Source organism: Crinia signifera, chromosome 8 (genome assembly GCF_055691185.1).
Source record: "Crinia signifera chromosome 8, ASM5569118v1, whole genome shotgun sequence".
Taxonomy (NCBI): Eukaryota; Metazoa; Chordata; class Amphibia; order Anura; family Myobatrachidae; genus Crinia; species Crinia signifera.
The window spans coordinates 3,915,577-3,928,895 of NC_139224.1; the positions used below are offsets into that span (position 1 = coordinate 3,915,577).

Below are 13,319 nucleotides of genomic sequence, written 5' to 3' on the forward strand. Positions count from 1 at the left end.
TTTGGGGATCATTGTAGGCTTTTTGATTTGTGGTATGTGTGTGTGACGCATTGCGGGTGTAGGGAAGGTTCCTAAATCCACTCTGACTATTGCTATTAATGCCTGGAAGAACGATCAGTGCAGGAGTGCACCTTGCTCCGAAACCCAGAGTGCTAACCAGGGAGCTGGTTCCATGCATTGCACACGGGTTCCTCTTGGCCACTAATGCTTCGGTTTAGTCCGGAACACCCTGTAGGGAGGCCCATCTCTTATATATTATGGGCGAGCAGCTGTTCATAAACCGCCAATCGCAAAGATGAATGCAGCGCTTACGATGGTGTAAAAAGCGGGACCACTGGGCAGCGGTACAAGTGGCATGGAGGAGCAAATCGCTATTTACATGTTTCAGATCAGTTGGACGTGTTTGGGTTATTCGATTGCCAGGAGACCAGCTGATTCCAGAGTGTACAGTCCCTACAGTGAAGCATAGAGGTGGTGCGTTATGCAGTGGGGCGCAGCTGGCTTGGCGTTGGGTCCACTAGCTGTTCAGCATGGTCACATAACGGAGTAGTAAGCGATGTTCTCCATAACTCCCTTCATTGTGGCAGCTCTACGGAGACCACAAGTGTTTACAGATTGGGCCACGCTTGTTCATCCCGCGGGCCCGCAATTGCTCTACGTCTCACCGCTCGCCAAAACGGGGACATGCGAGTGTCTTGCACACGCGTCCATTTGCCGCAATTGTAGCGCACGAATGGCTCACACGCAGGATAAACCCGCATGGCTCCATCTGTATATCGGGACGACATTGCCACCTGTCATACTTCCAGGGCGACGATGGACTAGTATACATAAAAGTCTGTATCCCTGACCCACTGGCCATCTCAGAGTCCAGATCTTAAGCACCATTGAGAACCTCTGGGTCAAAGTGGAGCGATCGGTTTAACCTTCAGTGTAACCGTTGGCCACTGTACTTCAGGTGGTGCTGTCCAGGATCTTGTGGCCAGCTTGCCATGAAGGGCGTCTGCAGTGCACATGGTGGGCCTACAAGGTACTGACTTCCTTTCCAAGCACATTGTCTGTGTAGTATAGAACAGCCACTTGTCACAGGTCGGCGCACAACCCAGAGGACCACACTGAAGTGTTGGCTACTGCCGGGAGCAGGTACATGACCACTGGGTCACCAAGGATATTTGATCCACGTAGCAGAGCCCTATAGCCCTAGCTGGAACCTATGATCTGTACTATTTCATGTATTTGGATATGAGGGGTACCCTCACACTCTCGCTGTGTTAGACTGACTTTGTGCACCTATAGTGAATTGTGGGAGTTCTCCGGTTAGCCACACCTGTTACTGCCTAGGGCGATATCCTGGTATCCCCAAAGCTGATTCAGCCGATAAGAGTTGGATATGACAATTAATGACTGTTGTGCATTATTGTGGTATCCTATTAGCGGACGTTTTTATCAGCTGAAACGAAGTATAATCCCAATACAGCAGGTATTGGGGGGGAAGGGTGCCAGCATCGGGGCTAATAAGATACTGTGGTGCACCTAGCACAGGTTGGTCTGTATTTTTCAGCTGAAATACAGGCCAGTCTGTGCTGGAAGCACCACTTCGCACAGTGACACCGCAGGCCAGAAAGAGGAATTGCATATATTAGTAGCTTTTAGGTACTAGCACTTGTGTATAGCTTTTGTGTGTTTTATTACTGAAGACTGAAAGCCGTATACGAGGGATTTGTTCCGGAATTGTGAATGTGTGTTTTATAGTGACGACACTTGCTTTACAAATCCTAATTTATGCCATTTTTGTCACATTTCACATGCATTAGATGGATACTATTTAATTAGATTGCAAAAGCTTGAAATGAGTCTTATTATACTCCGCTGGCGTGATCACCTCTTGGCCAGGCAACTTTGGGAACCGTGCATCAGTCATGAGTGAAATTGCTGCTGGAAATATGGCTGCAAGTTGTCATCAGCCCATTAGTGGTCCCTCTGTCAGACGCGGATGGCGTGCAATGCTTTCCTCACCCAGGAAGATTAACTATAGCTCAATAGTTTTCCTTCATTCTTGTGTTCTACATAAATAGTCGGGTTTATTTTATTGCGTTCTATTTATTTTTCTGTATATTTTATGACCGTTACATAACCGCGGATATTAATTTTTCTGAGCATCAGATTTAATGACGACGTTAAAGACGTTTGTTTTCTCCAGCGCGTGTACATCGATTCTTCATTTATTCTAATTAACTGCTGCTGAAAGATCCAAAGTTTTAGAAGTCTTCTAGCGTGTTCGTGCCCATATTGTCGCTCCCTTTGAACTACACGTAGAGGGAAATTCAATTGTGTGCGATGTGCCGGCAGCTACGTACATATTGGTCAGTTATGGTAGTGCCAACGTCACAAGGTGCAAGGGGAAAGTTGCGATACTGGCAGATGTAATGTGTGCAATGCTGTCAGGCGTTTGCTTCACCCTTTTCCTATTATAACTGACCGATATAGGGATGGGGATACATACTCTATCCCAGCACCCTAATACTACTTCTAGCATCCTGACTCTAACCTTCCACGCTAGTGCCTAACCCCAGCCGCCTAATCCTTCTTGTAAACGCCTAAACCCCCATTCCCACAGCCTAAACCTAACCCCACCATTCCCTGGGTGTAGTCTAGGTATCCTCACATACCTTCCAATTGGGATCCTGGCTGATGGTATTTTGGTGCTGGGATGTTAACCTCCTCCCATAGGGATGTATACTGCATTGTTCTCACCTCTTGTTCACTGCCTTTTGCACACGGAGGAGAGTAGAAGCCCGGTACCTACAACATGGATCTTTTCCACATTTTAGGTACACCTGTGCATATGCTGGGAATAGAGTCCAAATATTTGCCGAAAAATTGTAAAATCTGTGACGCTACTTGAGCATTTATTTCTGAGGCTGTGGCTTTGTTATTTTATTTATACACTTATGCTATGAAGTAACTTATCAAGCTGTTGTTCATATATACGCCTAGTTCCAGGCATGCAGAACACGTGATTATTTTATTTGGAGCTTAAAACTATTTTTTGATTCACGGTATATTAATAATCAGCAACTTTTCTCATGGGTTTTAAGGATTTTTTTTATTATACACTTACAGTATGTCATCTATTTAGGCATTTAACATTCTCTGCTTGAAAATGATTATGACACTAGGACATTTAAGCTCTGCCTGCTTTTTCTGTGAGACACGTACTTAGTAGGAACAAGGACAACCATGAGGGCTAACACTTCAAATTTGTGTGTTTTTTTTTTTCTAAGAGTAAAAGTGAAGTTTGAACATATACATCTACTGTACAAACAATTCAGTGTTATTTAAAGCGTGCCCACACCAGATAGTGTTCTCATTCTAAAAGATATTTATAAGTTTGACTGCGCTAGGATTTTTGAGCAGCCTTAATACTGTGGTTTAGCGGAAAAAAGAATTTATTTAAGGCGCTAGTGAGAATATATTAATGGTAATGACAACTGGAGAAAAAAAATATATATATATATATATATAGCCAAAACAGCAATAGAAAGAGTAATGAAAGAGAACAGTAAAAAGATAAGTAAAAAGATAAAAGTAATGTGCTTGCCTGTTGAAAAAAACGGGGTTAGTAAAAAATATGTTTACAGCCCTTCTTTGAGTAGTGGCGTTTTTTGTTGTAAGAGAAGGCAGCTCCAGGGATGCGATCTACAATGTCCCTACAATACCTTTTTCCGTTGTATAGGATAGGGCAAGGCAGGTCCGTGATGTAGCGCTCAGATCTTGTTTGATGTCCCGTGGAGCTCCGTGCGGCTTCAGCGCGGCTTCAGCGATAAAACCGGAAGTTCGGGCAGCGTGTTTCCGGATCACGCTCCCGGCATCCAACGCGTTTCAAGTGTTCCTACTCTTTGTCAAGGATGATGCTCTCTTGCAGGAGCTGGCTTTTTATTGCATAAAAACTTTATTTAAATGTTTAAAAAGAACACTTCTTTTTTTTCTTTTATCGGAAGTGATCACAGGAAGTAGTCATACTTCCAGCGGCAAGCACATGTTCTGTTAGAAAGGGAGAAAAACAAGGGAAAAAAAAGCAAAAATCGAAGGGGAATTGCTGTTTATAAATATATACATATATGGAGGTTGTTTTTTAGGATTTCTTTAGAGGAAGACATTGAGATCTATGTCTATGTTCAATCCTAATGGGGTTAACGTTTTTAGTTCATAGATCCATTTTGTTTCACTTCGTCTTAGCTCTGTGACAATGTCTCCGCCTCTCCAATTGGGGATGATTTTTTGAATCACTGTGAATTTTAATGTCGAAGGATCTTTGTTATGATGTTTCGCGTAGTGGTCTGACACACTGTGTTGTCAAGCCTCTTTTAATGTTGTAAACATGTTCTGCCAACCTTGTCCGCATTTTTCTTTTTGTTTGGCCAACATATTGGTGTTTACAGGGGCATTCTAGAACATAAATGACTCCTGTTGTTTCACAACTGGTCTGTTGTTTCAATTTATATTCTTTCATGGTTTGGTTTGATGTAATGGTTTGTATAGGTTTTGTTATTTTCTTATTTGTTGATTTGCATCCCATGCAGTTTAAACATGGGAAGAATCCAGGTGATGTTGCTTTTTTATTTTGGTGATCTATTGGTATATAACTTCTTGTAAGTTCCTGTTTTAGGGTTGTGGCTCGTCTGTATATGATTTTTGGTTTTTGAGGAATGATCTGATGTAGTTCTGGGTCCAATTGGAGTACATGCCAATGTCTGTGTAAGATATCTTCAACTTGTTTGAAATTGCTGCTGTACTGTGTGATAAAGGTGACTTGGGGGTCGAATTCTGTTGTTGTTTTTTGTTTGTACTTGATCATTTGTTGTCTGTCCATCTGCTGTATTTTTATTCTGTCTTCTTCTAATTTTGTTTCTTCATAGCCCTTTTTCACGAATTTCTGTTTGGCTGCTAGACTCTGTTCGTTATACGTTTCTACTTCCGTGCAGTTTCTTTTTATTCTCTGGAAGTTTCCATTGGGGATATTTTTCACCCATTTGCGGTGGTGGTTGCTGTTATGCGGTAAGATGTTATTCCCGTCTACCTCCTTGGTGTGGGTTCTGGTCAGGATTGTGTTTTCTTTGATGAATATTTCTAAGTCTAAAAAGACTACCATCTCCTTGCTTGTTGTTGTTGTGAACTCAAGGCCGTAGGTGTTAGTGTTCAAGTAATTCTTGAAAAGTTCTAGGTCATTGTCTGGACCATCCCATATAAAGATGACGTCATCTATATAACGATGCCAGCTTATCAGGTGTTTCTTGTAGATGTTGTTGGTCCAGATTTGCTCGTTTTCCCATTGCGCCACAAACAAATTAGCGTATGACGGTGCGAAGGAGGTCCCCATCGCGGTACCCCTGGTCTGGAGGAAGAAGTTGCCCTCATACCAAAAGTAATTGTTTTGCAGTATAAATTCTATTTGTGCCATTATGAAGTTTATTTGTGAGTTGGAAATTTCTGTTTGGGTGGAAAGAAGATGTCGGGTCTGTTTGCAGCCTAGTTCATGATCGATACAGGTATACAGTGACTTTACGTCACTTGTGCACAATGTATAACCTGGTTCCCACTTGATGTCCTTTAAAATCTGTAGTATATGGAGGGTATCTTGAAGATAGCTGGTTTGCTTCTTAACTACCGGTTGAAGAAATATATCTATATATTTTGAAAGATTTGTGGTTATTGAGCCAATTCCAGAGACTATTGGGCGGCCTGGAGGGTTTTGCAGGTTTTTATGGATTTTGGGTAGGTGGTAGAAGGTTGGAATTTTCGGGTCAGTGATGTTAATAAAGTCATATTCTTTTTTTGTAAGAATCCCCATTTCAAGTCCTTCCTGCAGTTGATTTTTCAAGATTTCCTGAAATCTTTTCGTGGGGTCTGCATGTAGTTTGCGATAGGTGGTTTCGTCTGACAGTAGTCTTTCAGCCTCTTCTTTGTAGGTGGTGACATTCATTATGAATGTCACCACCTACAAAGAAGAGGCTGAAAGACTGCTGTCAGACGAAACCACCTATCGCAAACTACATGCAGACCCCACGAAAAGATTTCAGGAAATCTTGAAAAATCAACTGCAGGAAGGACTTGAAATGGGGATTCTTACAAAAAAAGAATATGACTTTATTAACATCACTGACCCGAAAATTCCAACCTTCTACCACCTACCCAAAATCCATAAAAACCTGCAAAACCCTCCAGGCCGCCCAATAGTCTCTGGAATTGGCTCAATAACCACAAATCTTTCAAAATATATAGATATATTTCTTCAACCGGTAGTTAAGAAGCAAACCAGCTATCTTCAAGATACCCTCCATATACTACAGATTTTAAAGGACATCAAGTGGGAACCAGGTTATACATTGTGCACAAGTGACGTAAAGTCACTGTATACCTGTATCGATCATGAACTAGGCTGCAAACAGACCCGACATCTTCTTTCCACCCAAACAGAAATTTCCAACTCACAAATAAACTTCATAATGGCACAAATAGAATTTATACTGCAAAACAATTACTTTTGGTATGAGGGCAACTTCTTCCTCCAGACCAGGGGTACCGCGATGGGGACCTCCTTCGCACCGTCATACGCTAATTTGTTTGTGGCGCAATGGGAAAACGAGCAAATCTGGACCAACAACATCTACAAGAAACACCTGATAAGCTGGCATCGTTATATAGATGACGTCATCTTTATATGGGATGGTCCAGACAATGACCTAGAACTTTTCAAGAATTACTTGAACACTAACACCTACGGCCTTGAGTTCACAACAACAACAAGCAAGGAGATGGTAGTCTTTTTAGACTTAGAAATATTCATCAAAGAAAACACAATCCTGACCAGAACCCACACCAAGGAGGTAGACGGGAATAACATCTTACCGCATAACAGCAACCACCACCGCAAATGGGTGAAAAATATCCCCAATGGAAACTTCCAGAAAATAAAAAGAAACTGCACGGAAGTAGAAACGTATAACGAACAGAGTCTAGCAGCCAAACAGAAATTCGTGAAAAAGGGCTATGAAGAAACAAAATTAGAAGAAGACAGAATAAAAATACAGCAGATGGACAGACAACAAATGATCAAGTACAAACAAAAAACAACAACAGAATTCGACCCCCAAGTCACCTTTATCACACAGTACAGCAGCAATTTCAAACAAGTTGAAGATATCTTACACAGACATTGGCATGTACTCCAATTGGACCCAGAACTACATCAGATCATTCCTCAAAAACCAAAAATCATATACAGACGAGCCACAACCCTAAAACAGGAACTTACAAGAAGTTATATACCAATAGATCACCAAAATAAAAAAGCAACATCACCTGGATTCTTCCCATGTTTAAACTGCATGGGATGCAAATCAACAAATAAGAAAATAACAAAACCTATACAAACCATTACATCAAACCAAACCATGAAAGAATATAAATTGAAACAACAGACCAGTTGTGAAACAACAGGAGTCATTTATGTTCTAGAATGCCCCTGTAAACACCAATATGTTGGCCAAACAAAAAGAAAAATGCGGACAAGGTTGGCAGAACATGTTTACAACATTAAAAGAGGCTTGACAACACATAGTGTGTCAGACCACTACGCGAAACATCATAACAAAGATCCTTCGACATTAAAATTCACAGTGATTCAAAAAATCATCCCCAATTGGAGAGGCGGAGACATTGTCACAGAGCTAAGACGAAGTGAAACAAAATGGATCTATGAACTAAAAACGTTAACCCCATTAGGATTGAACATAGACATAGATCTCAATGTCTTCCTCTAAAGAAATCCTAAAAAACAACCTCCATATATGTATATATTTATAAACAGCAATTCCCCTTCGATTTTTGCTTTTTTTTCCCTTGTTTTTCTCCCTTTCTAACAGAACATGTGCTTGCCGCTGGAAGTATGACTACTTCCTGTGATCACTTCCGATAAAAGAAAAAAAAGAAGTGTTCTTTTTAAACATTTAAATAAAGTTTTTATGCAATAAAAAGCCAGCTCCTGCAAGAGAGCATCATCCTTGACAAAGAGTGGGAACACTTGAAACGCGTTGGATGCCGGGAGCGTGATCCGGAAACACGCTGCCCGAACTTCCGGTTTTATCGCTGAAGCCGCACGGAGCTCCACGGGACATCAAACAAGATCTGAGCGCTACATCACGGACCTGCCTTGCCCTATCCTATACAACGGAAAAAGGTATTGTAGGGACATTGTAGATCGCATCCCTGGAGCTGCCTTCTCTTACAACAAAAAACGCCACTACTCAAAGAAGGGCTGTAAACATATTTTTTACTAACCCCGTTTTTTTCAACAGGCAAGCACATTACTTTTATCTTTTTACTTATCTTTTTACTGTTCTCTTTCATTACTCTTTCTATTGCTGTTTTGGCTATATATATATATATATATTTTTTCTCCAGTTGTCATTACCATTAATATATTCTCACTAGCGCCTTAAATAAATTCTTTTTTCCAGTGTTCTCATTCTACCCATTTCCAAGCGATACAAAGTGACTGCTGCGGTGTTTGTTCTGTGGCGCTCCTGTGCACAGATTTATTGAATTACTGTAAAACGTGTCACTTTTCTCCCAGAAGTCAGTGCGGAGGTCATACGTGGGTGTCATGATGGTATAACGAGACTTTTCTGGTTACCAGGATTCCAGATCTGGATTACCTTCCGGGCAGATCTGTCACGATGAGCAGCGGCTGGAGGTGATCTTCGCCGACTTAGCCAGACACAAAGACGACGCGCAGCAGCGCAGCTGGGCCCTGTATGAGGATGAGAACGTCATTCTCTGTTACTTGGAGGAACTTCTCCTGATTCTGGTGGGTACATTGAATTACCATCTGAGGTGAGCTGTGGCTTTTATAGAAGGGACAGGGAGGAGGCTGCACAATAATAAAATGGGGCTTATTCTGTATTCACGTTAAACCTTGTGCTCAGCATGACAGGCGGTACTCTGTAGGTAAGCTTATACAAGGTCGTTTAGAGAAATCAGATTTAGTTTTCCAAGGATTATTCATTCTACCCACATAGGTTCCAGATGAGGCAGCCATCTTGGGCGCGCTACATAGGTTACACAAGGAGGAATACACAATGCTTGGGGGGGGGGGGGGGCGCTGTAGTGGATGCTAGGGCATAAAATATCACCTGCCGGCACATGTCGACTTAAAAATAAATAAACGGGTTAAAATCATATTTACCTTTTGACTGTCGACTTTGCCATTGTTGATCTAATGCTTGTGTCGACTTCCCAAACCTGTCAAACTAAGCTCTGTTGACCTTCAGCGGTTGACCGAATGCAGGTTGACTTAAATAGGGTCGTCCTAATGACTGTATCCCCGCTTGGGTGAGATGACACGTAATGAAGCAACTACATTATTTTAAAGCAAGATCAGAGCCACGCATTGTTCATCCTACCCATTATAGTGCCATGAGAGGCGGCCATCTTGGGAATACCGCATGGGTTACAATATGTGAAATAAGCAATAAAAGGAAGTAAAGGCCCCCATACACTATTCGATTTTCGGCCGATTTCACCCGATATCGGCACTTTGGCCGATAAATCGGGTGACATCGGCCAAAAATCGCATGTGTTTGAGATCTGATCTGATGCTCGGTCCCGTGCGCATCGGATCTGATCAGGTGATCGGACCTGCTGAACATAAGATATGTCGGCATCTGACCCATCATGGGCACATCGTGGGTGCTTTTGCACCCATGATGTATCAGATCCGATATAGCTATATGTTTGTACCCTCCCCCCGCAGCATGTGTACGTCACCGGAAATGGCTCGGCTGCCGGAGAGAACTTGAGAAGCCGCCGCAGCGTCCTCCTGTCAGGCTGTCACAAACGAAGTGACAGCACTGAGCGGTAAAAGAAGCAGTGCTCCGTCGCCTCTGGGCTGAGCTCCGGCAGTGTACGGCAGCTGATTGCCTGCACGGCTCTCTGTAGTCTCCAGTGTTATAAGAATGTAACACAGGAGTCCACAGAGAGCCGCACAGACACCGTACGCTGCTGGGGCTCAGCCCGGAGGTGACACAGCACTGCTTGTTGTTCACTTTCAGTAGATATTCATTGCCACAACAATCCCATCCGTGGTACACTCCCCCAGACCAGCACTATTTATCATACCCACCACACACACTACCCTGTTAATCATCAGCACAGTTCGTTAGGTTATCACTCTCTTTGATTTATTTCAGCACGCGTGTCAGCTAACCGCTTTCCCTCCTCTCCACATCTCACTTTTCACCAGGCTCAGCAGCACACCTCCCCAAGCAGGGGACACACACTACACGTACAACTGTTAAAACTGTAACTAGTCCTGTAACCAATTATACCGTCAATTAACAATATATGTACCCCAGCTACATTACTGGGGGGGGGGCGCTACAGTTTAGGAGCAGCTACGCTGGGGCAGTGGGGGTGGGGGGCTACACTGAAACATTTGGGGACAACTAGAAATAATTATATTAAGGTGTGTACACACGGGAGCAATATTAGGTAAAATCACTGGGTATATGGTCGCTGAGCGACCATATTGCCAGTGATTTGGAGTGCAGCTTGCAATAAATCGCAAGCTGCGCGCTCCCGTGTGCACTCCCAGCAGCTTTCCCCGGCGATCGCTGTGCCGGGAGGTCAGCGCCGGGGAGATCAGCGTTGATCTCCCCAGCCCCGTGCCGCTGCTCCCTCCCTCTTCCCATGAAAGTGACAGCAGCGGCGTCTGCTGCTGCTGCGCTCCCCCTCCGCCCCGTAGCAGTGTCTCCTTTTCATCGCTGATGAAAAGGAGACACTGAGCAATATGATTGCTGGGGATATATTGCTAGCAATATATCCCCAGCAATCATATTACCCCGTATGTACACAGCATTAGTAACAATATTATTAAATCAATATTATTAATATAATATTAGATAAAATAAAAACTATAAAAAAAATTGAAACCGGCTCCAGGTCTCCTGGCACAGGGGACGTGAGCTCATAGGGACAGCCTAGGATCCGGGAGTTGTGGGCTCGGGATGCAGTTAAAATCCCGGCGGTCGGGATCCCGGCGGTCGGGATCCCGGCATTCAGAATCCCGACCGCCGGAATCCTGACACATTCTCCCTCCGTGGGTGTCCACGACACCCCTGGAAGGAGAATAAAATAGCGTGGCGAGCGCAGCGAGCCCGCAAGGGGGGGGCGATCCACGTCCCCCCCCCCCTTGTTGGGATTTCGGCTGTCGGGATTCCGGCGTTGGGATTCTGAATGCCAGGATCCCGACCTCCGGGATTCAGTACTGAATCTGTGGGCTCATAGGGACAGCCTAGGATCAGGGAGTCCGCTGACGGCTCAGGGAAGCGGACACTGTGCGCCAGATAAATCACATGTGATTTATCTGACGCAAATTGGATGTATAAAACGGCACATCAAGTGTCAAATTGTATGTAGGTCTCCTGGGAAGCTGCTGGGGAAGTTCAAGGGAAATCAGATGCAATTTACAGGTCAGATAAATCTTACTAGTGTATGGGGGCCTTAAGACCTGCAAGAGTAAAACGAAAAGCCACCTAAATGATAGTTTTGTGCCCTCCCTGCCCATGAATGTACCAGCTTAGGCAGCCATCCAGGGGGCACTACATAGGTTACATTGTTAGAGATTATTCTAGAAGCCTGTTCTGTATAGAGAGATATCCTTCTATATGTCTCTTCTACATGAGCTTGAGGCATTAAAGTCCTATAAATAATACGGGAACCCTCGTAGGATTTCCTCCCTTACGGTTCCAGGTGACCTATAAGATACTTCCGTATATCCGTCTGTATTATGCCAGAAGTCTGATAACCGTGCGCGTATTCTCATCCAGACAGATGCAGATCCCGAGGTGTGCAAGAAGATGTGTAAGCGGAACCAGTTTGAGGCTGTGGTGTCTCTGGTGGCTTATTATCAGATGGTAAGTAGTGTTCCGCACCGTTCCTGGCAGCGGCTTCTGTAACCACACGGCGTGGACAGAGCGAGGAACTCATCTGGCTGTTGTCAGAGCAATAGTTACTGGCTCTCTCCAGTCATTGTTTTAGTTCAGGATTTCCTACGTGTTTGTGATGAGAGTAATAATCGGCAAGGATGAGCATTCACCCAATAAATACTAGATCCGTGCGCTGGATTCTCATCAGTGTGCAGGAAAAGCTGCCTGTAAGCATAACCTCTGTTGTAGGGATGGGTCTTTTTACCCTGGAGCACAGAATCCTTTATACAGAAGGAGCCATTTTCATCCACTGCGCCTTTGCAAGCCACTTTTGTAGCGCGCTGAGGTGTGTTGATGCACGCCATACAATATGCATGCAATACACATCGCCACCACTGGGTGGATCAGGCTCCACTAATCAAGCTGTGGATCGATATACAGATGGAACTGCGACATTCGTCGATAATGGGCCGTGCTTGCGCGTGAGACGCTCGTGCGCCTCATTCTCGGACAGCAGTGCCCTCACAGGTGCGATACCTATACATTGCTAGCTTCATACAGTGGATTCTCTTGCACCGCATCGATCTGTCTCGGCAAGCTGTTTGCTGGGTATGGGATGCACGCGCGACACATTCTTGACGAAAGTACTGTATATTTGCTCACTTATTCCCATAGCCCGTTATACTGTAAATAGCGTAATGAGACGCACGTCTATGTATTTAACCTTCACGAACGCGCAGTGCGTAATCTTTCGCTATACAGTAGCAGCTATGCATTAGACATTAACGCAAGCCCATTGGATGATCAGAGCTATTGCAGTCGTCTGGAAACGCCAAGCTACGCAATTGCGGCACGATTAGGCGAGACAAACGCCATAGGCTGGCTAGATGGGTGTGGTTCTATCTGTAGTTGTAAGGTGCACAAATGTCTGCATATTTGGAATCTGAAGGTGTCCAGGCCTTTAAAGGTTCCTCGGTCCCTGCTCTCCAGTGATGGTATCGCACACCGTAGCATGTTACTAACCTGTGTAAAGGGACAGTGCCATAGGCCTACCTAGAAGGAACATGTGTATGCCTGACCCCGCTCTTGTTTGATAGGAGCATCGGGTGTCTCTGCGGCTGTTGCTGCTGAAGTGTTTTGGAGCAATGTGCAACCTGGACGCCTCCCTTATTTCTGCTCTGGTTAACTCTCTCCTGCCCATGGAGCTGGCCCGGGATATGCAGACGCACACCCAAGGTAAGTTCCAAATGCAAAACCTCAGGGTCATAGTTCAAATTGTGCTTGGTTTCTTGTGGAATGATTCAGTCAGTCAGGCATAAATCCAACCAGGAG

General features: G+C 44.1%; 1 protein-coding gene across 2 annotated transcripts in view; it reads left to right on the top strand.

Moving 5' to 3' along the window:
* Positions 1 to 13,319, top strand: part of NCKIPSD (NCK interacting protein with SH3 domain) — a 93,037-nt gene that overhangs the window by 35,945 nt on the left and 43,773 nt on the right. For both annotated transcript variants that reach the window (XM_083155597.1, XM_083155598.1), the window contains exons 6-8: positions 8,699 to 8,869; positions 11,889 to 11,975; positions 13,085 to 13,223. In XM_083155597.1, the coding sequence (XP_083011723.1) occupies positions 8,699 to 8,869; positions 11,889 to 11,975; positions 13,085 to 13,223 (397 nt within the window). The remainder of the gene's footprint in view (positions 1 to 8,698; positions 8,870 to 11,888; positions 11,976 to 13,084; positions 13,224 to 13,319) is intronic.